This window comes from Ursus arctos, unplaced genomic scaffold (assembly GCF_023065955.2).
Source record: "Ursus arctos isolate Adak ecotype North America unplaced genomic scaffold, UrsArc2.0 scaffold_19, whole genome shotgun sequence".
Taxonomy (NCBI): Eukaryota; Metazoa; Chordata; class Mammalia; order Carnivora; family Ursidae; genus Ursus; species Ursus arctos.
In genome coordinates this window covers 45426584-45449093 of record NW_026622863.1, presented here as the reverse complement: position 1 = coordinate 45449093, position 22510 = coordinate 45426584, and the positions used below count along the sequence as shown (strand labels likewise).

Below are 22510 nucleotides of genomic sequence, written 5' to 3'. Positions count from 1 at the left end.
TTCTCTTGGACATAGAATGCCTCAACTCAGCCAATCAGGCCTTATGCCTAAACTGGCAGCTTCCCTAAGGGATTTATTTTCCAAGTCTGAGAATCTGGACACATGAGAAGGACATTTGATTTTCTTTAATGTATAGGTAGGATATAATATCTCAGAATTATGTTTCAGGACAGTAAATACTTAGAAATATTTGGTACAAAAGGAGTTGAAAACCATTTATTTAAATTATTACAAGAGCAATCAGTATGCCATGATTCTGGAGATATTCTTCCCCACTGGAGCCTGGGGCTCAGAGATGGTCTCTATATCTTAGACTTTGAAAATCAATGTACACCAGCAAAGTCCTGATAAACCAACACAAGTAATTTTTGATTATTACTATTTAATATCACCTTGAGTACAAACAAGAGAACTTGTTGAATAAAACCCTTTCAGGGTGCCTGAGTGGCTCAGTCATTTGAGCACCCAACTCTTGGTTTAGGCTCGGGTCATGATCTCAGGGTGGTAAGATCAAGCCCCACATTGGACTCTGAACTCAGTGTGGAATCTGCTTGAGATTCTTTCCCCTCCTTCTTCCCTCCCTTCTGCTCCTACCCCTGTTTGCACTCTGTCTCTCTCTAAAAATAAATAAAATCTTAAAAAAAACCTTTCAATTGAGTTATTTCTTTTGCTATTCTAAATCTTCATCTTACTGTATTTTTTAAGAAATTGATTAGTTAGGATCTGGCACAGAGAAAGGAGTCATCTTTGTTCTTTACCAAGATTTTCTAAAACAGTATGGTTACCCTATTTTTTGACAGATTCCAGAAACTGAGGCCAAGAGGGTTAGGTGACTCACCAATGAAGAAAGGGTGGAGTTGACATTTGAACCCAGATTGTCTGATTCCTGAATGTGATAGTCTAAAAATGATGTTCAGCTGCCTCCCACATCCTACCAAGACATGTTGAACTAGGGTTTGAGCTGAGACTAGAAATATGAAGAAAGAGGGATGGCCCCAGTTGATTTCCCTGGGTGAATTCAATCCATCTTTATTCAGGTGGGAGATTATAGGTTATATAACCACCCCCCAGATAAAACAATATCCTCTCTAATGGCATCCATACCCGGAAAACTTGAATCTCAGGGTGTTCAGATTTCTGCACAGCTCATTTCCCAGAACATATTTAAGCAGGATATGGTTCCCTGGACACAACCCTTCAACCTGACACCATGGAGCTAGGAGGGGCCTTCACCATCTTTCTGGCACTCTCCTTGTCTTGTCTACTCATCCTCATTGCCTGGAAACGGAACAACAAGGGGGGGAAGCTGCCCCCTGGGCCCACACCAATACCCTTCCTGGGGAACGTGTTGCAAGTCCGTACTGATGCCACTTTTCAGTCTTTCATGAAGGTAAGTCTGACTACTCCTCTCACAGAGCTGGAAGCAACTAATTCTATAGACACCTGTATGACCTTGTAACATCTAAAACACAGACTCTTGGAAACATAGACTTAATAAACCTTAGAATACTGAAATTCCAAAATCTTAAACTCTTGGTAACACAGACTCCTGGCACACTGAAACTTAAGACTCTCACAATCTCAGGACTTTGGAATCATAGCACCTTACATCTTAAACACAAGAACTCATGCACTCTGATGGGCTTAGAACATTGACACTCAGTATTGTGAAATCTTAGGTTTCTAGAAATTGAGCACTGCAGAGAGGGAAACATAGATCTTGGAGTCCAGCTCATCCAGGTCCACCATTTTACCGATGAGGAAGCTAAGGTTTGTGGAGGCATTGGGGGGTCTTGCCCAGGATCACAGCACCCAAAGCATCTATGCCTTTTTCTCAATAGTTCTCCCAAGCCCAAGACTCAACTTTATCTGTTATTCCTACATTTGCACCCTCTTGAAATTTCCACCCTAAAGTCCTTGATTGGTCTATACTTGGTGCTCCAATCAGCTCCCTCCTCTTATGTCTTCCTTCACTCCCAGCTCAAGGAGAAGTATGGCCCAGTCTTCACTGTGTATATGGGTCCCCGGCCAGTAGTTGTTTTATGTGGACATGAGGCAGTGAAGGAGGCCCTGGTAGACCGAGCAGATGAGTTCAGTGGCCGCGGAGAACTGGCTTCAATAGAGCGAAATTTCCAAGGTCATGGTAAGTAACAACAATGACAACAACAAAATGATTATGATATACTTCTTATGTCCCAGGTTCTTTGATAAGTACTCTGGATGAATTATTGCATTGGCTCCTTTGAGAGAACTATTAATGTCTTACTGGTTTTGCAAATGAGGACGCTGAGGGTGAGAAAGGTTGGATAATATCACACAGTAAGTGGAACCATTTTGTTCTGAATCCAAACCATCTGACTCTTGAGTATCTGCTGCTTTACTTGTGTTTTTAATGGATTAGTAACACTGTGTACCCACTGAAGCCCTTACAGCTAACCTTACTTCTTATTTCCCTATATATACACACACACCCAACCCACAGGTCTCTGCCATCTCCATTTAGGTAGATATCTTTCTAGTGTGCCTTATACATCCATCTCTAACTACTCACACCCTTCAGTTCCAAGCAGCCTCACGCTATTCTTTCCATACTTCCATCCATCCATCTATTCCCTTCCATTTATCCACTTTTCCATGGATCCATACGTCCACCAAAAACATCCATTTATTAATTAGCCTTTCTGTATCTTTCTATTCAATTTATCTGTACATCTATGAATTAATTTTCCATTTACCCACCTATCCATGATTCCATCCATCCATTCATTAACCCTTCTATTATTCACCCATCAATTAATCTTTCAATCCATAAATCTTTCCAACCATTTATCCGTTCATCTCAAACTATCTATTCATTAACCCTTTACTCATCCAATGAGTCTTTCATCTATCCATCAGTCATTCCAGTCAAAAACTCTTCCTTCCATTCATTAATCCATCAAAATAATTTCATTAAATTTCCAAACATTAATGATCAATCCATGTACATCTGGTAATTTCTAAATGTTTCTTACTACACGGTAGGTATATTGATGTACAGATGTGAGCTTCTGTGTACATGTATGCATATATCTAGAGAATCCAAGTGGCGTATTGAAGACAGAAGTAGTTCTCCATACTAGGGTACTGTAAATGGCATTCTACCTATACATCCCTCAACCTTCCACTAGTTATTTAACCAGTTCTAGGTCTTTATCCTGTAAGAAACTCTCCTTTATCTCCCTCAATCAGCCCTAGCCTGATCTCCTTTCCCTCCATCTCAATCCTAGACTGTTTTTGAGGGTCCTGTAGGGAGGGAACCATGGTCTCTCCATCAAGCCTGGGAGGTTGAGAGGGGCTTCCCTGAGACCAGAGTCTAGAGCTTTCATAATTTGTCCCCATCCTTGTGTAGCACAGAGTTGGACACAGGAAGGGGAGGGGAGGCAGGAGGCTGACACGGAGATTTTGGCAGGTGTAGCTCTGGCTAACGGAGAACGATGGAGGATCCTCCGACGCTTCTCCCTGACCATTCTACGGGACTTCGGAATGGGAAAGCGGAGCATTGAGGAACGGATCCAGGAGGAAGCTGGCTTCTTACTAGAGGAATTACGGAAGACCAAGGGTATGGGGGCCACAAGGGGCAGGGCTAAAAGGTGACTGAATGGTTATAGAGAGCTCAGGTCAGAAGATGGGCCTAGGTGGGAGAAAGCTCTAGAGTGGGAGAGGATGAAAAAGACTAAGGGTTTACTGAGATTTCTAGCCAGGTTCCATGTTAAAAGTCAGCATGAAAGCCCCTTAGGGACCACTTGTTCAGAAGCTTTAATCAGTGGATCTCAAGGATTTTGTGAACTCCTGAAATCATGGCAGACTTTTGCAATATGTAAATTAGTGCTTTTTTCTGGTGACAGGATCAAATTTAATTACATACATAGGTATACATATAATACATACATACAATTGTCATAAAAACCACATAACATAAAATTTTACCATCCTAACCATTCCTAAGTATCTTTTTCAGTGTATTTGCATTGTTGTGAAACAGATCTTTAGAACTTTTTCATCTTGCAAATCTGAAACTCTATGCCCATCTGATTATATTTTTTAAGGAATCCAATCCCTGCCCCAAAATAAGGTCTGGAACCAATGGGATTTAGAGGAAAAAAAGACACAGCAGCAAAGAAATACAAAGAGGAATAGATAAGATATAGAAAGAGAGATAAATTTTTCTAAATCAGAGTTTTTCTTCTAAGCTTCATAGATGCTAACTAAACAGTCTACATAAAGGCTTTTTTTTTTTTAAGATTTTATTTATTCATTTGACGGAGGGAGAGACGGCCAGCGAGAGGGAACACAAGCAGAGGGAGTGGGAGAGGAAGAAGCAGGCTCCCAGTGGGGCAAGGAGCCTGATGTGGGGCTCGATCCCAGGCCTCTAGGATCACGCCCTGAGCCGAAGGCAGACGCTCAGCAACTGAGCCACCTAGGCGCCCCCATAAAGGCTTTGAATGTCCACATACACCCAGAAATTATTTGCAAAATTGTGTATTTGTGAATATGAGCATTGTTTTGGAGAAATTGTCCCCAGATCCAGCATTCTATTTTAGATGGTGCAGCTGAGGCCAAGGGAAGAATTTTCTAATAGCTCAAATGGAATCATTAATAGAGATACACAGAATCCAGCCATCCTTTTTTTTTAATGTGTCCCCTACCATGACTCTTTCCCAAATCTGTGACCCTACAACACAAACACAGTTAAATACTAATACCAAAAAGTATTAAACTCCACCAGCATTTCTTGAATGCTTACTACCTGACAAGGACAGTGCTAAGCAGTTCACGTGGATAATTATAGTGAAGCCTCAGGTTTGGTGGTTGCTTAACCAATTTGCATACTAGGAAAACTAGACTCAAAACACAAAAATGAAGTAACTAACACGTGCTATTAAGCAGAGGAGCCAGGACTCATATCCATGATTGAATGATTCCCCATCCCAGGCTCCTAATCATTGTCTCCAACCTAGACAATTTCCACCATCCAGGTTCTCCCATCGAGCCCACGTTCTTCCTGAGCCGCACTGTCTCCAACGTCATCAGTTCCGTCGTCTTTGGAAGCCGCTTTGACTATGAGGACAAGCAGTTCCTGAAGCTGCTGCAGATGATCAATGAGAGTTTCATTGAGATGAGCACACCTTGGGCACAGGTGCCCACCAACCACCTCCCTGCCCACCCCCAATCTCAGTTAACTAAGCACCTGCCTATTCCTCACTTAATCCTCCCCACAACCCTGGGAGGCAAGTGACAATACACCCGGAGTCTCCAAGAAGCAAATGGACTCACCCAATCCTCAGACCCAGTGCTGGATGTTGAGCCCAACTAGGTGACTCCAGACTCCAGACGCTGGCCCCAGGTGCCCAAGGCTGACAAACCCCCTTTGCCTATTCCCCACAGCTATATGACATGTATTCTGGGATCATGCAATATTTGCCAGGAAGACACAATCGCATCTACTACTTGGTAGAAGAACTCAAGGACTTCATTGCCTCTAGGGTGAAGATCAACGAAGCATCGTTTGACCCACAAAACCCTCGGGACTTCATTGACTGCTTCCTCATCAAGATGTACCAGGTACCTCTTACCCTTTGCCCAATCCTTTTCTCTCATCATCCTATCCCCTAGCATCTGCAACGTTAGCCTGCAAACATTTTGGAGACAAAAAAGCAAGCATTGTTTCACATGGTAGACTTCAATTTATAGATGAGATATAGAAACGGTAAAGGCATATATAAACTTATACGCTTTTAAAATAAACTTTGAATCTGAAATTTTAGGAGCAAGGATACTTAAGACTTATACCTTTTAAATCATTTGTGATTACAACTGCCAGAGACTTACAAACACAGAAAACCAGAATGAGTCTTTACAGTCTTAGAATTTGAGAAGCTTAGACTTTAAGAATTTGAGAAGCTTAAGAGTTTAAGCTTTAAACTTTAAAGTCTTGGAGATGTAGAAATTTAGAAGCTTACTACTTGTATATCTTAGAGTCTTAGAATTTTAGAAATTTATGTATATTTTGTATTGTACAAACCTCAGCACTTGGAAGTTTACAATTATAGAGCTTAATGTCGTAGAACTTCCAAATCTTTCCTTTTTTCTCGTCCCATTCTCCCTACTGTCCACTCCAATCACACTGGCCTCTTTCTTCCTGTTCTTCTCCACACCAGGCACACTCCTGCCCCCCCAGGACCTTTGCTCTGGCTGTTTCCTCTCCCAGATAGTCACTTGGTTTAACCATCTATTGTGTTTTCACAAAGGGAGAAAATAAGAAGATAAAGACTGAAGAGTGTGATTCTGTGTCCTATCTCTTTCATTTTCAGGATACAAATAATCCCCACACAGAATTCAATCTCAAGAACTTGGTCCTGACTACACTCAACCTCTTCTTTGCTGGCACAGAGACTGTTAGCTCTACACTACGGTATGGATTGCTGCTAATGATGAAGTATCCTGAAGTGGAAGGTGAGTGTCCACCTGAGCTGCTTACCTGGTGACTCCCACTCCCAGTGGGAAGAAGACATAATCTTGAAACCTTAGCACCCCACGGCCTTACACTCTTTGCACTTTGGAATCGCAGTCTACAGAATCTTGCAATTTCTGACTTAGAAGGCCATTTAATTAATCTTCTCCTCGGTGCCTGTGTTAGTTTCCTATGGCTGCTGTAATAAATTATGAGAAATTTAGTAGCTTAAATTAGCATAAATCTATTATCCTACTGTTCTGGATTTCAGAAGTTCACCCAGGATTTCAGTGGGCTGAACCAAGGTAGTATCAGTTTCCTTGCCTTTTCAGCTTCAGGAGCTGTATTCCTTGCATTCCTGAGCTCATGACCCTTGCTTCATCTTCAAAGCAGAAGTGTAGCATCTTCAAATCTCTCTGCCTCAGTGGTCACATCTCCTCTGACTCTGACCCTTCTGCTTCCCACTTATAAAGATGCTAGTGATTATATTTAGGGCCAACCTGGATAATCCAGGATAATCTCCCCATCTCAAGAGCCTTAACTTGATGATGTCTTCAAAGTCCCTTTTGTCCTCTATGGTAACATGCACAGGTTCCAGGGATTAGGAGGTAGATATCTTTGATGGCCATTATTTAGCCACCTGTAGTGCCGGAATCCAGTAGAATCCATCTCCAATAAATTGCAGTCTGGTCTAGTTGGGTAACTCTAGTGATGAGGAACTCATTCCTTGCTTAAGGAAACCCCCCAGTTTTGGCGTCTTTTCCTTTGAATGCAGTTCAAAACAAGCCAACAGATTTTTCCTGGTATAGATGACGGAAGAGACTAACTTGTTTTCACTCAAACTTTTCTAGTCCCTCCTCCATTGTCCGAGATGTGTTTTACTAAATAATAATAATAACAACTAAATATCTAAATAATCAGATATTTAGTGGACACCTGCTATGTGCCTAGGCACTGTTCGAGTTACTTGCACACTGGATTTATGTAAATTTTATAACTCTATGAGCTTGTTGGACAAATGGACACATCCATTTGGAAGATGAAGAAACAGAGGTTCAGAGTCACTCATCCAGGAAATGCAGGGAGGGGTAACTGCACCAATAGTGTTCTTAATTCCTGTTACATAACTGCTGTCACTTGCTTCAATCCTGTCCTGGTTATGTATTGTACATTTTCCTCATCCTGTCAAAAATCTGTGTATGAGAACACATCTGGGACCAGGACACTGTGCTGCTCATTAGTGCTTTCAAGATAAAGACCAAACATCCCAGAGGGGGCTCAAGGCTCCATGCTGTGTGCCTCTCAGTGGTCCGATGGGAGCACCCCACCAACGTGTCAGGTGTTAAGAATAAAGAGGCAATGCAAACACACATGGTGTACTCCCTCAGGATCCACAGGTACTAAAGATACAAACCCATAGCCTAGCCTTGGCCTCCAGAAACGCCTCCTGTGTCCTTGTCTGCTATGTTTCCTGGCCCCTTCTAGCCAAAATCCATAAAGAGATTGACCAGGTGATTGGACCACACCGGATCCCAAGTGTGGACGACAGAGTCAAGATGCCCTACACGGATGCTGTGATCCATGAGATACAGAGACTGACAGATATCGTACCCATGGGTGTTCCCCATAATGTCATCCGGGACACTCACTTCCGAGGCTACCTTCTGCCCAAGGTGAAGTTGGGTCTCGTTGTTACCCCTTCTCCCTCCACGTCACTCCTTTCTCCTCCTGGTTCCCTGCCCCCATATTCCATCACTGATTTCTCCTAACTGTCCCCATTTTCACTCCAGGGCACTGATGTGTTCCCCCTGCTTGGCTCTGTCCTCAAAGACCCCAAATACTTCCGCTACCCAGATGCCTTCTATCCTCAACACTTCCTGGATGAACAGGGCCGCTTCAAGAAGAATGAAGCCTTTGTACCTTTTTCCTCTGGTAGGTTTCTATGGTCTGAATCCCCCCCCCCACCACCTCAGGAACTTGCTAGATGTGACCCCCCAATCATTAGTCTGTGTTTGACATTCAGGTCTGAATGAGAAGTTGAATTTTATTTCCCAGAATCCCAGAATCATGGGATATTAGAACCATTGACTGTGATAATGAGAAAAGGTATAGTACTAAACACAGATCAGCAAACTTTTTCTGTTAAGGACCGAATAGAAAATATTTTAGTTTTTGCCAGCCATAGTGTCTCAATCTGAACTATGCAGCCTGAACTATTCAGCTGCCCCCTTGTGCCGCAGAAGTGACCACGGACAGTACGAAAATGCATGAGAGTGTGTGTGATGCCAAAACCTTTACTTATGGACATAGAAATTTGAATGTCATTGAATTCACACGTGTCACAAAATATTATTTTTCTTTTGATAGTTTTCAACCTTTTAAAGATGTGATCCTTAGTTTTGTTAAAGAACAAATATTTAGTTGAGTAAATTTGAATATGTAATTGGCTTTATTAAATGATTCGTGAATCAAGCAGCATTCCATCTAGTAAGTAGAAGGGAGCCTGAGGAGTTGAAGAAATGGAAGGTCTTTATAGAGAGCAGAGTGGGCAAGAAGCTATTAGCAAAAGAAAAGAAAGGATTGTTATAGGCAAGGTCACCGTCCCCTGGGGGAAGGGGAAGGGTTCTTTTTTTTTTTTAATTTAATTAATTAACATATATTGTATTATTAGTTTCAGAGGTAAAGTTCAGTGGTTCATCAGGTGCATATAATGCCCAGTGTTCATTACATCACATGCCCTCCTTAAAGCCCATCACCCGGTTACCCCATCCCCCACCCTCCATTCCTCCAGCAACCATCAGTTTGTTTCCTATAGTTAAGAGTCTCTTATGGTTTGTCTCCCTCTCTGATTTCGTCTTGTTTTATTTTTTCCTTCCTTCCCCTATGATCCTCTGTTTTGTTTCTTCAATTCCACATATGAATGAAATCATATGATATTTGTCTTTCTCTGATTGACTTATTTTGCTTAGCATGATGCCCTCTAGTTCCATCCATGTCAGTGCAAATGGCAAGATCTTATTCCGCAGATTACCTCATCTTCCTTTAGTGGGTGGAGAGGGCCCATGGGACAGATCACCTCATTTGTGCTGATCAAAAAACTTCTAACTGGTTAAGACTGCATTTCTGGGGGAGGTTGAACTGCCATTAGGTTAGATATTGAGCCTGGTTTGTTGACTTGGCCTAACATAAGTGACTCCATTTGGGGCCTGTGGTTTTCTTTTTTAACAGTTTTCAGGCAGTACAAAAATAGGCAGCAGGTGGATTTCCCTAATGAACAGTAGCTTGTGACCCATGACATAATACCTTAGAACGGTATTTTAAGTATAAGCCACATTGAATCAATGCTGTGGTTAGGAACCAGGTCCCAACCCCACCACTTACAAAGGGTGGAGTCATAGGTGAGTTACTTCCGTTCCCTGTCTGTACAATGGAGATCCATCTCTCCAAACCATGGGAAGGGTGACCAACAAATAGTAAGCATTATTTAAGTGTGACCTTTCTTTTCTATTTTTTTCCCCCTCACCAGCATCTGGCACCTAGTAGCCATTTGATAAATCTTTGTGAAATTTAAATGAACAGAAACTTCAAATTCGAGGATTTCTTAGAACCATTCCGTCTTGGGATCTGATGGAATCAAGCCATCAGAAAAGTAGCTGATAGGTGTTGAGTCCCTATAAGTGGCAGATGCTAGAGGAGTCCACCGAGTCATTATAATAACCTCACAAAAGAGGCATTATCGTGAGCCCACGGATGCTGAGGAGGCTCTGAGGGGTGATGGGGCGAGAATGCACCCCACGCCCTCATGATCCCGGTACAGATATGAGCCGCCCTCCCACTCTCCCCTGTGCCCACAGGAAAGCGCATCTGCCTGGGCGAGGCCATGGCCCGCATGGAACTCTTTCTCTACTTCACCTCCATCCTTCAGAACTTCTCTCTACACTCGCTGGTGCCCCCCGCTGACATCGATATCACACCCAGGGTCTCAGGCTTTGGCAACATCCCTCCCATCTATGAGCTCTGTCTCAAGGCCCGCTGAGCGCCGCCTATTGGGCGCGGAAGGAACCGTCGGAGAACAGAGCTCTGTCCACAAATACAGGTCCACCACCTCATCTCCTCTAAGGTGGAGAGGAGCTCACGACAGCTTCAATTTCTCCCAACAGCTGTAAGAGAAGGCACTATTCCTACTGTCATGGGACTGCGGGTCAGGGAGGGTCACCTGCAAATATAGAGATCTATATGGGCTGCATCTAGTGGAGAAGAAATGCGCTGTCCGAGATTTCAGCAACAATCTGGAGGATTTGTGTTCTCCTGTTCCCCTCTGCGAGTGCTTTCCGTCTCCACCAAATTCTTGTTGTAGAGTCTATGTCTTTATGTGATAGTGACCCAAATGTAGTTCAGTATTCTTCTCCCTGATTATCATCTCCCACATAAAATAAAATAAAATAAAATAAAATAAAATAAAATAAAATAAAAGCAGCCAGGGTATCAAGGCTGTTGTGTGTAGCAGGCATCTCGTGTGTTGTGTGCACTGTTGGGTATAGAAAACTACTTAAAATGACCTTTTAGACGTCCCTGTTATTAATTATCCTTTCTAGCAATCCACCACCAGAGATTTCCCACTTGATGGTCCACATTCCCCCTTAATACTCCATTCCCAACCATCTTGCTGGCTCCTTGCCCCAACCTCCTTCAATCGTCTCTTCCTCTAAACCTGCCTTCCTGGTCTAGAGGGCACTTCTTTCACAACTCTCAGATCCAAATTCTCCCCATTCCATTTTAAAGAATAGTTCAGCCACCCCGACTTCTCTTATTCTATTTCCAAACTCCATCAACTTGCTCAGTGGATGAAAGCTTTCCCTCATACTTCATTTAATTCAACCAACATTTATTGAATACCCAACATGTACCAGTATCTTCTTCAAGTACTTGGGATCCATCAGTGAACAAAGCAGACCAAAACTCCTGCCCTGGTGGAGTTTCCTTCTTGTGGGAGAGGTAGACAATGAAGAATAAACATAACAAATAAGTAAATGATATAGTATGTTAGAACAGCAGAGACTCCAGGATTGGGATTATGATCAGGACGGGGTAGGTCTCACAAGGTGTTGGAGAAGGGTTTCTGGCAGGGAGATAAAAAAAAAAAACTGCAGAGTTGTAAAGCAGGAGGCTGTGCATGTGTGTTCTAGATTCCACAAGGAGACTGTAGCTGGAGTGGAGGAGGAAGAGTAAGGGGAATGGGAAGAAGGCAGGGCATTAATAAGGGCCAGATTGTGTGGAGCCTCGTGCACCTCAGTTAGGACCTTGGCTTTTAGCCTGAGTGAAATGATGGTTCCTGGTGAGCACAGGGTGACATACACTGACTGACATATTTTAAAAGCAAACTCTGGCTGCTGCATGAAGAATAGATTGAGGGTGGGAAGCAGAGATACCTGTTGTACAGGCAGGGAGAAGTGATGGGCTTGGAATCTGCTATGAAGATGGAGCTGGTAGGGTTTGCTGATGAATTGGATGTGGCGTGGGAGAAAAAGAGGGTGAGGAATGAGACCTCATCCTTTGGAATTTCTCTTTTAACCTCATATGTCCAGGTACATGAGTCCCCATAATAGTTGGCTTTGTAATTTTAGGGAACATAGACTGTGGCTACTCAAGTATATACGTTTGCTGTAAGTTTATGAATAAGTTCATATTATTTTGTGAATCCCAGAGACCCAGGCTCAGAATATGAGTAGGAAAAAAAAAAAAGAGTTAACACTCAGGGGCTGATGCCGCCACTGTCCCCTCAGGGAGCCCTGCAACACTGGACACTGAACCATGGCTGTGGGACTCATGACCCATTGCCACCACTGTGGACAACTTCCTGATTGTATTTGTCATTTTGTATTACTTCCTCATGATTCAAAGTTCCAGGCAGGACTATTCGGTTAATCACACGTTAAAGTCTTAGGGCTCAGGGTTTGGTGAGGAAGAATAAATGGTCCCTCTAGCTGCTGTGGTGGATGGCCCCTGACCAAGAATCTCACAACTGGGATTCTCCCAAAATTGGAAGGGATTTTGAGATGGGATAGGCAAGAAACAACAAATGTCGTTCCTTACATACAATATGTCCATTGGCTCTTCTGGAAAGCAAAGGCTGGGTTGAAGTTAGGAGGGCAAGCATTTCATGGAGGGGTAATGCCTGTGAATGATAAGAGAGGGAAGAAACAGAATGGTTAGAAAGGTCTTCAAACCCAGGTGTAGATGTGACACACTTGTGGGATGAAAAAGGAAGGAAAATTGGTCAAGAATAGACCTAGATCTTCATGCAGAGCTGACAGAGTCTCAATCCATCAAAAGGTACATCGAGATTGAAGATTGTCTTTTAGGAGTGTCTCATATTGGACACAAACGGTCACGCCCTACCCCAAAACTGTCCTCAGTCTAGAGCTTTCTTGGGAGGGCACGGACTTGACTCCAAGCTGAAGTAGATCCTGACGGTACTGCTGCTGGAGGCTGTCAGCTCACTGCTCTCTTTGCAGCTGAACAACAAGTTCTCGAAGGGGGATCTGGAGCACATCTCCATGCCCACCACAGACATAGACATACAAACACACATCATTACAGCCCTACTGCTCTTTCCATGAGTAGTCTTTAGAGCTACCAACTCACTTAGCAAGTATATAGCCCAATGGTCATTACACATTATTAGCTGTGAAAATCTGATGCCAGATTTTGTGTGCAAGTCCAATTCATGAAATAGGGAAAAGGATTGCTAATCTCCCTCTGCATGAAGCACCGAAGAGCTCTAGACCCTCAAGGATCCTTCACTTTCTCTCATGAGGAGAAGTCCCCAGGGCTACAAGGCATGCAGCCATTCCAGACACATTCCTGTCCTCAGTCCTGCACACTATTGGAATCTGCTGACATTAAGGTGACCAGGAAAGAGTCAATGACCACATGACTCACAGTCCAGCATGTTAATTACTGGTATCAAAGAAAACCAGTAATTAGATAGGTTTCCTCTAACAAAAACAAAAACCAGAGTTATAGAACAGAAAGACAAAAGAGGCAGAAGGAAAAACTAGGCAACGTGGGGACCATGAACTTCAGTTTTCTTTTCTTGATTGGGCTGCTGATAAACTTGCAGCTATTAGAGGCTGGTTCTGCCCTTGGGCAGTTAGATGGATCATCAATAAAAACAAATCGAATTCTTGATTGGATTGTCCAGGAGATCTTGAGACTTTAAATCTGTAGATTGTGAAAGGCTCTCTCTATCCATATCTATCACGTCCTTAGCACCTTCGTGTTTGTTTTTTTATCATTTCCTTTCCAGAATTTCCCACACTGCTCCCTCATGAGACACATGTATTGTCATTCTTCTCAAAATCTGTCAATTTAATGATCAAGAAAAGGTGACACGCCATGCTTTAAGTTTTTATTTCTTTGATTAGTAACGAGACAGGACTTTTGTGTGTTTATCCTTGCATTTCTACTTTCACGAGTTGTCAGTTTATATCCCTCACCCATGTACCTACTCTATATTCAGAATTTTTCTCATTGAGTCTATCAATTTGTCATGCAATGAAGATGCTGACCTTTATTCTTGGCTTTGGGTAAAGAGAGTTCATGATGCATTTGACCTTGAATTCACAGGGTTTTTTTTTTAAATAACAAAATTATTACTTTTGAAGTCAAATTCTTTCTAATTTTTTGTGATTTGTCTACTTATCTCGAGTTTTAGCAATATCTTCTCTGTCTATACCTTTTGACCCAATAGTTATGCTTCAGAAAGTGTGCAAAGATGGAAACAGGGGCGCCTGGTTGGCTCAGTCGTTAAGTGTCTGCCTTCGGCTCAGGTCATGATCCCGGGGTCATGGGATGGAGCCTCACATCAGTCTCCCTGCTCAGAGGGAAGCCTGCTTCTCTCTCTCCCACTCCCCCTGCTGGTGTTCCCTCTCTCGCTGTGTCTCTCTCTGTCCAATAAATAAATAAAATCTTTTAAAAACAAAAGATGGAAACACAAGGATGTTCATTTCAACTGTGTTTATAAAGACAAAAATAAGACAAATAACCTACATATGCATTTTCTAGCAGAGCAGCATGCATTGGTTGACAATCCCAAGGGAGAAGAACACCATGCACTGGTTACCAATCCCAGGAGAGGACTCCAACTACATGAAGGGAAGGAAAAATCATCACCATGACAACCACCAAGAATAGAAGTCCAAACACTTTTGCCAACTGGATCTTGGTATCAGAGTTTCTAAGGAAAATACAATGCAGTCAAGTATTGGACGGAACAATGGTGAACTGACACAGAGGAGAGACAGCTACATCAGCTTTAATGGTGCCCATTCATCCCTCATGACCAGCAGGTCTCTTCTAGCAGGTGACACAGGACAATTCACCTCTACTGCACCTCTCTTGTGCCACATGGAGGGACCCTGTCCCCATTCTGTGGGGACAGATATAGCGGTGGGGTTAGCCAGGTGCTGTATGCTTAAACAGAACAAAGAAGTACTCATTGAGCTTCAGCAGGAATAGATATTCTTAGCCAAAGTGATACGCCCAGCACAGCCTGTGTAGACTCTTTATCTCCTGGTGAGGAAGGGTTCCAGGCCCAAGAATCATCTGTATGTGGCTAGGGGGAGGGGGGTGTGTCAAATGACTGCATGTTGAGACAGGCTCTTCCAATATCCATCTATAGGGGACTGACATATCTCACACAATAAGATACTAAGCAACCAATAAAAGTGAAAAGTGAAATTTAGGCAACATAAAATTACATTATAATTTGTAGTGAAATATTTGTATTATGAAACTATCTTCTGTAAATTTTTGGACAAACAGAAGACTCCATCTTTCTAACCAAGCCCTAGCTGAATTAATTGGTGCTTTTCCTCCAATAAGAAAGATCCAGAACTTGAAAAAAAATTACTAAAAATGTTTTCAACGAAGTCTCTTTGATTTTCTACTTGATACAATTTTAAGTGAAAAGCAGATGTTACCTGAGCAACTTTCTTGGTTCTTGGAGGCTGGGCTTCCTTCTCTCCACTTCAAGGATCTGAGCATTGGCAAACCCTCCCAATGTAAGAAGGGTGTGCAAAACAGACTCACTGAAGGAGAGAGGATGACAACCTCATTGCTCCCAAGGGCTGAGCTATCAAGACTCTCTTTAACCACTGAAATTAATGACTTTAATGACACCTAATTACAAGCCTCTCTTTCCCATTTTGACCAAGAGAGGAGGAGTGGAGGGGTACTTCCTCTTCCTCTAGACCTGCACCTTCCGGCAGGATTGCCACTAGCCACATGTGACAAGTGAGCACTTGGAATACAGATAGTGAGAGGAAATCACAATTGATGAGGGCGTGTTGCTACCTTGTTATTAACTCCAGTCCACAGTCTCCCTAGGGTTCACCCTAACTGAGAAAGACAAATCCTGCAGCATCTCACTCACATGTAGAATCTCAAAAAGCCGCTTCTATAAAAACACAGGTTAGATTGGTGATTCCAGAGGCTGAGGGCTGGGGGAAATGGGGCATGTTGATCAGAAGGTACAAACTTCCTGTTACAAGACAAGTAAGTTCTGCAGATCCATGTATAGCATGATGACGGTACTTAATAGTTATTATATTACATACTTGAAAATTGATAAGAAAATAAATCTTGAATGTTCTCACCACCAAAGAAAATAATGATATGAGGCAATGTGTTAACTAGCCCTATCCTGGTAATCATTTTGCAATATATATGTGCACCAAATCATCGTACACCTTCCACTGACACAGTGCTACATGTCAGTCACAGATGAAACTGGAAAAGAAACCCAACTTCAGATGAGCCTTGAATATTATAAAGCAGCCTATCACAAGATGCTGGGGAGCAAGGTTTCAGGCAAAGGGAACAGTAAATGTAATTGCGTACTAACATATGCTTATGTGCATTCAGGAAGGTCTGGAAGAGAGTTTACCTAAATAGAAAGTCTTATTTCTATGAGAGTGGATTTAGGGTTGAACTGCTTACCTTTTCCTGGGTAACAAAGCACAACACTTATCGTTGGATAAACATTTTTTGAACTTAGGTTTCTGAGGGTCAGCTGGGGGGTTGCCGGTCTGGGTTCAGCTTGGCTAGGTGGCTCCCCTCCCCATGGCCATCATCTTCCTCATGTCCAGTGGCCCAGCCCAGCCCTGTTCTCATGGTGCTGGCAGAGATGCAGGAGTGAAAATTCAACTGCACAAGTGCCTTTCCTGTCTTCAATCACTCCACATCCATGACTCAAAGCAAGTCCCTGGGCCACGCCCAAGATCAAGGTGTGAAGACATACACTCTATCCATGGGGATGTGGAGAAGGAGTAGACGTTTCTGAATGATAATTTACTCTGAGTTTTACTTTTTTCTTTATTCTTTTCTGTGTTGTTTAAATTATTTTAATAATCAGTGTGTATCATTTTAACATCAGGGGAAAAGAAGTAATAAAGCCATTCAATTTAAAACACAAGAGAAAAGGGACGCCTGGGTGGCTTAGTCGGTTGAGCGACCAACTCTTGATTTTGGCTCAGATCTTGATCTCCGGGTTGTGGGATTGAGCCCTGCTGGGCCTGGAGCTTGCTAGGGTCTTGCTCCCCCTACCCCTCCCCACCTTGTGTGTGTTCTCTCTCTCTCTCTAAAAAAAAAAAAATTAACAAAAAATTTTTTTAAATAAGTAAAACAAAAGAGAACAGAGCTGTCCAACTATTTACTTATATTTATTACTGCCTAGTTTTTAAACCATTAAATTTTTGGTGAAACTTATTATATGAGTTTCTTAAGGCTGCCATAATGCATTGCAAGCCTCTGTCCTAGTTTCTGCCAGCTGCCTGCAACCCCTGGCATTCCCTGGCTTGTTAGCCACATAACTCCAATCTCTGCCTCTGTTTTCTCATTGCCCTCTCCTCTGTGTGTCTGTCTTCAATTCTGTCTGTCTCATCCCTCTCTCTTTCTTTTATAAAGAAACTTGTCATTGGATTTATGGCCCATTCAAATAATCCACAATGTTCTCCTCATTTCAAGAGTCTTAAATTAATTACACCCGTGAAGTCCTTCCTCCCAACAAGGTAACATTCACAAGATCTGGATATTAGAACACAGACATATCTTTTGAGGGTCATCATTCAACCCGCTATACCTATCATACGTACTAATGACTGTATAAAATATACAAGAACTGTTTCAAGAAAAGAAGATGAACACTCACCATTTCACCTAGGAACTAAAACATTAAAACTTTATTTATTTATTTTTTAAAGATTTTATTTATTTATTTGACACAGAGAGAGACAGCCAGCGAGAGAGGGATCACAAGCAGGGGGAGTGGGAGAGGAAGAAGCAGGCTCCCAGTGGAGGAGCCTGATGTGGGGCTCAATCCCAGAATGCTGGGATCACGCCCTGAGCCGAAGGCAGACGCTTAACGACTGCACCACCCAGGCGCCCCAAACATTAAAACTTTAGAAATCCACTCTGTCCTTTTCCAATCATATCCCTTGCCTCCCCTGAGAAATGATTTCCATTCTGAATTTTCTGTTTTCTATTTATCATTCTCTTGCCCTTCTTTAGAGATTTCATAGCATTAGAAATTTAAGCTTTACGTGAACAGATTTCACTCGAACCGACCTGTTCTTAGTCCTCTTCGTGTTTCCAACACCTGCCTGGTAGATTGCAATACTGTGTAGTGGTTAAGAGATCCAGCTCTGTGCACAGACGCACCTCGATTCCAGTCTTGGCTCTGCAACTTCTGAGTTGGTGACCGCAGCTTCTTCACTTGAAAGCTGTAAATAATAACACAATCTATCTGACAGAGCTGTTGCTAGAATTAAGCAAGGGTCATGCATGCAGATCACTTAGCATATTCTTGGCACATGGCATTCAATGATCATTAGCTATAATAATAAATACAGCCACTATTATCTGCTGGATTCTTCCTTTCTGTTTCCATGTCCCTTTCCCCAAGTGGGTTCCTGAGCAGAAGGCCTGTGACCTAAATTCCTGGACACACTCAGAATGTAAGTTGCATTGAGTCAGATGTTGGACTGTTTGGTTGACTGCTATATCCATAACACCAGACACTGTACCCGGCACATAGTAGGTGTTCTATTAATATCCACTTAATAAGTAAACTGCTGGTCTAAATTTTCTGTCCATTTCCTAATCTCATTCACAACAGGCTCTCCTCTCAAGAGCACAGCTTTCCCTAACACTTTCTCCAATGAAGGTGACATATTTGACCATCTCCATTGAGACTCAAAGTCAGAATACTTCTTGCGTCTGAACCACTTGACCTGGAGCATAGACATAATTCGTGCTTTTAAACTCTCTCAGCTTAATTCCAACGTTATGGGCATGCCAAGGTCAATCTCCATCAATTGCTTTTTCTTTTGAGTATGATTATATATTTCTGTATCTTCATATGCCTAGTTATTTTGGATTTTATCCTGGATTACTTGTCATCAAGTAATACATTGTAAAGACTCTGGATTCTGTAATGTTCTACTGAAGAATCTTAATTTGTTTTTTTCTGTTTTGTTCCAGGGAGCAGTTAACTTGGATGATTTCAAATGCAGAGCTCTGAAATCTCCTTTCAGTCTTTTAGACTTAGCTGGCACTACATGGAGTTTCCCAGCACATGAGTACTTCAACAACAGGTCAGAAATTTGGACAGAGTTTATACAGAGATTTGGGGCTCCCCCACTCTGGCTCTCACCTTTTGGAGACCCTATCATGGCTACCACCAGGGACTATAATCACCCTTTTTCTGTCCTCTGGTTCTACAACTCAGAAAACTTACAAAGTTTCTGCTTGGGTTTCAGCCATCCTCAAGGCAACTCCCTTCTGACGCCTATCAGTATCTGCCTGCATTGATCCACTCTCCAGTGATATCAGGGAATCAAGGGTTTTTTTTTTTAAACATTTTATTCTGGGTTGATAGCTATTATTTTCAAGATGCTTGATCCAGTAGGAGCTACTCAACCATTACCAGAGACAGAAACGCCCCAGAGCACTTCTAGAGTATGACCCCCCACACCTTCTTAAGAAAACCCTTCCTTTTTGGAGTCTCTCCTTCGTCCCTGTCTTCTGTCAAACTTCCTCCCTCTCTCTCCTCCAAGACCTGCCCTGCTCCTGCAAGAAGGCACACCACTGGCATGAGCATGAGCTGTCCCAACAACCAGACAGAAAGAACCTTGACTTTCTTCTGCTCCTTGGCTTTCCCCTGACCCATCTCAGCCACACTCGTGCCGCTCACCCTGATCCCTGCTGCCATCTGAAACCCGAATACAAACACTTCACTCTCTGGCCAAACCCCTTGTTCTACTCACTCTCCACTGAGGTGACACTGCTTGGCCAGGTCTTTGGTCATTGTTCCAAAGAACGCAAACACAACAGAAAGTCAAATATCCCTCCTATTGAGAGGCATGTTTTATTTTTATTTCTTTTTTCACATTTGGAATCTGCTGTGTTAGGCTTACAGGGAAGTTTTTCAAGAACCACAGGATTATCAGGAACAATTTTCTGGTGGCTCATAAAGAGAACAGGTGGGGCTTGGCAGTCCAGCGTGGTGGTTAAGAGCATGAAATCTAGAATCAATAACACAAGGCCATGCCCAAGTTCTGCCCCGATCAGCCATGGAGCCCAAAACAACTCTCTTCCACCTCTCTGGGCCTTGCTTAACTCATCTGCAACTGGGGATGGTGAACCCAGCCTCATAGGCTTGCTGTGAGGACTTCGGTAAGATCATGCCCATAAAAAGCTTCACACAGTAAGATCATAAGCTCACTGAATGCTACCATTACCAGTAGTATTAGCATTTAAATTTGAACCAAGAAGGCTTACCTAAGATTGTCACTTGGGAATGTTCTGAAAGTAGTTAGAGGTGGTTGGTTTCTCAAGTCTGTGAATGTACTAAATGCCACTGAACTGTTTGCGTAAAAAAGGGTAATTTTTTAATAAGTATTTCTTGATTTTTTAAAAAAATTTTTATTAAGTTATGTTAGTCACTATACAGTACATCCTTTGTTTTTGATGTAATGTTCCATGATTCATTGTTTGCGTATAACACCCAGGGCTCCATGCAATATGTGCCCTCCTTAATACCCATCACCGGCCTATTCCAATCCCCCACCCCCTCCCCTCTGAAGCTCTCAGTTTCTTGATTTATTTTTTGAAATTTATGTATTTATTTATTTAAACTGTATGCTCAACGTGGGGCTTGAACTCACAACCCCAAGATCAAGAGTTGCATGCTCTACTGACTGAGCCAGGCAGGTGCCCCTTCACTTCAATTAAAAAAAACATTCTCATTTGGGAGAGGGTCATAGATTTCAGCCACACTTGTGGGCATGAGCCAGTTTTTTTAGAGAGTTTTGCGTCAGGCTAGGGGGTAGAGGACAGCAAGTTGATTGATGAGGTTGGCAGAGGGAGCAGGGGGTGTAGCAGTCACATGTCTGCTGTGTCCCCTCATCTCACATGTCCAAACCTGGCTTGTGAGGCTCTCTGCCCTGCCCTCCTCTCCTCCCCAACCTGTGAGCTTATCCTGCAAGACCCAGTTCAAACGACAGTTTCTAGGAAGCCCTCCCAATCCTCAGCTTCAAGTACCAAATTATTGCCCATAATTATCAATGAATACTAACGGGATCATTGAGGACTTTAGTTTATTCGGGTCTGCTCTCCCTCTAGTCTAAGAAATCCCTTAAGCAGGGATTGTGCCTGGTTCCCAACGTGTCCAAAGTGGAATTCATTATCTCCTTCCTCAGACCTGCTCCTGATCTGTGTCCCCAAACCAATACATGACACTGCCATCCACCCCCACACTGGGCTCCTCCTCACCTTACCCCACACAGCCAACACATACCCAAGTAAGAACTGGTTCTTCTTTCTATATCTTCCTCCAACACATGCCTCCTCTCCATGCTCATGGCCCTGTCCTCTGTCCCCTTAAGCCTACAGAAGCCACTTCCCTGTCTCTGGACCTCTAGTCTCATCTTCCTCCAAAAATCTGAACGATCTCTCTGAAACACAAATTTGGCCATTTGGTTCCCCTGCTTAAGATCTTTCTGGGGCTCCCCATCATCTTAGGACAGAGTCCACACTCCCCACCCAGTCCCACCAGGTCCAGCAGGTCTGACTCCTGCTGATGGCTACAGCCTCATCAGTGCCCATGGCCCAGTTCCTTTCACTCTAACAGCACCCGACTATGCTCCACTGCCTTGGCACTGGGATTTCTCTGCCCAGATTTCTCCCTCCCTGCTGTCCCCATCCTGCCTTGGAAAAATCCCTCCTTAGCCCTCTAGTGGCTCAGCCTGAACTTACAAGGTTGAAGCAGGGCTATCTCTGGGCCCCTACAGACACCTGTGCCCCCTATCCCCCCCCCCCCGCCCACCCCTCTGCCTGTGCCTTCTCATACCAGCCCTGTGCATTCTGAGCTTCACTGACATGTGGCTGCTCCGTCTGCCCTGTGGACTGAGAGCTTCATGAGGGCAGCGCCCAGGGTCACCACTGCGTCCTCAGCATCCCTCAGCACAGGCTGGGACGGACTGGCAGGTTGACTGAGCACTGGCTGGATGACTGTCTTAAAGGTGCTGAGTGGGTTAGGGGGCTGGGGGACACTATGGGAGAGAATTTTATGAGTGGATGTTTGAGTTGATCCAGTAGGAGTTGACCCACCTCCGAATGCTCTCAGGACACACCTATCCCATGCGGGGTTTTTGGCCTCGTGTGACCCTTGAAAACTGAGGGATGCAATACCCTGAAAAATAAGGGAAATACTTGTGTTTTTAAGAAGGGAAGTGGAGCTGGGCCAGGGTTGTGTTTGAAAGCAAACAGGCACAAGCAGATCTCAGCCATGTGTACACAGAGTGGCCCACATGCCTACACACAATGCCAGAATGCACTCACAAAATGTCCATCCACACACCCGTACATGGTCACATACGTGTGAATATACAGTCAGACGTCAGGGTGGACACACAGACACTCATGTAGACGTCCTCCAACAGGCATGCTCCAAAG

At 43.3% G+C, this 22510-nt stretch overlaps 1 protein-coding gene across 1 annotated transcript; it reads left to right on the top strand.

Annotated features, from left to right (window-relative positions):
- The first annotated feature begins 1210 nt into the window (after positions 1-1210).
- On the top strand, positions 1211-10994 carry LOC113243546 (cytochrome P450 2G1). Its single transcript, XM_026482245.3, has 9 exons — positions 1211-1390; positions 1981-2143; positions 3452-3601; positions 5019-5179; positions 5428-5604; positions 6354-6495; positions 7979-8166; positions 8284-8425; positions 10348-10994. The coding sequence occupies exons 1-9, from the start codon at positions 1211-1213 to the stop codon at positions 10527-10529; spliced, it is 1485 nt and encodes a 494-aa protein (XP_026338030.1). The 3' UTR covers positions 10530-10994.
- Positions 10995-22510: the final 11516 nt, after the last annotated feature.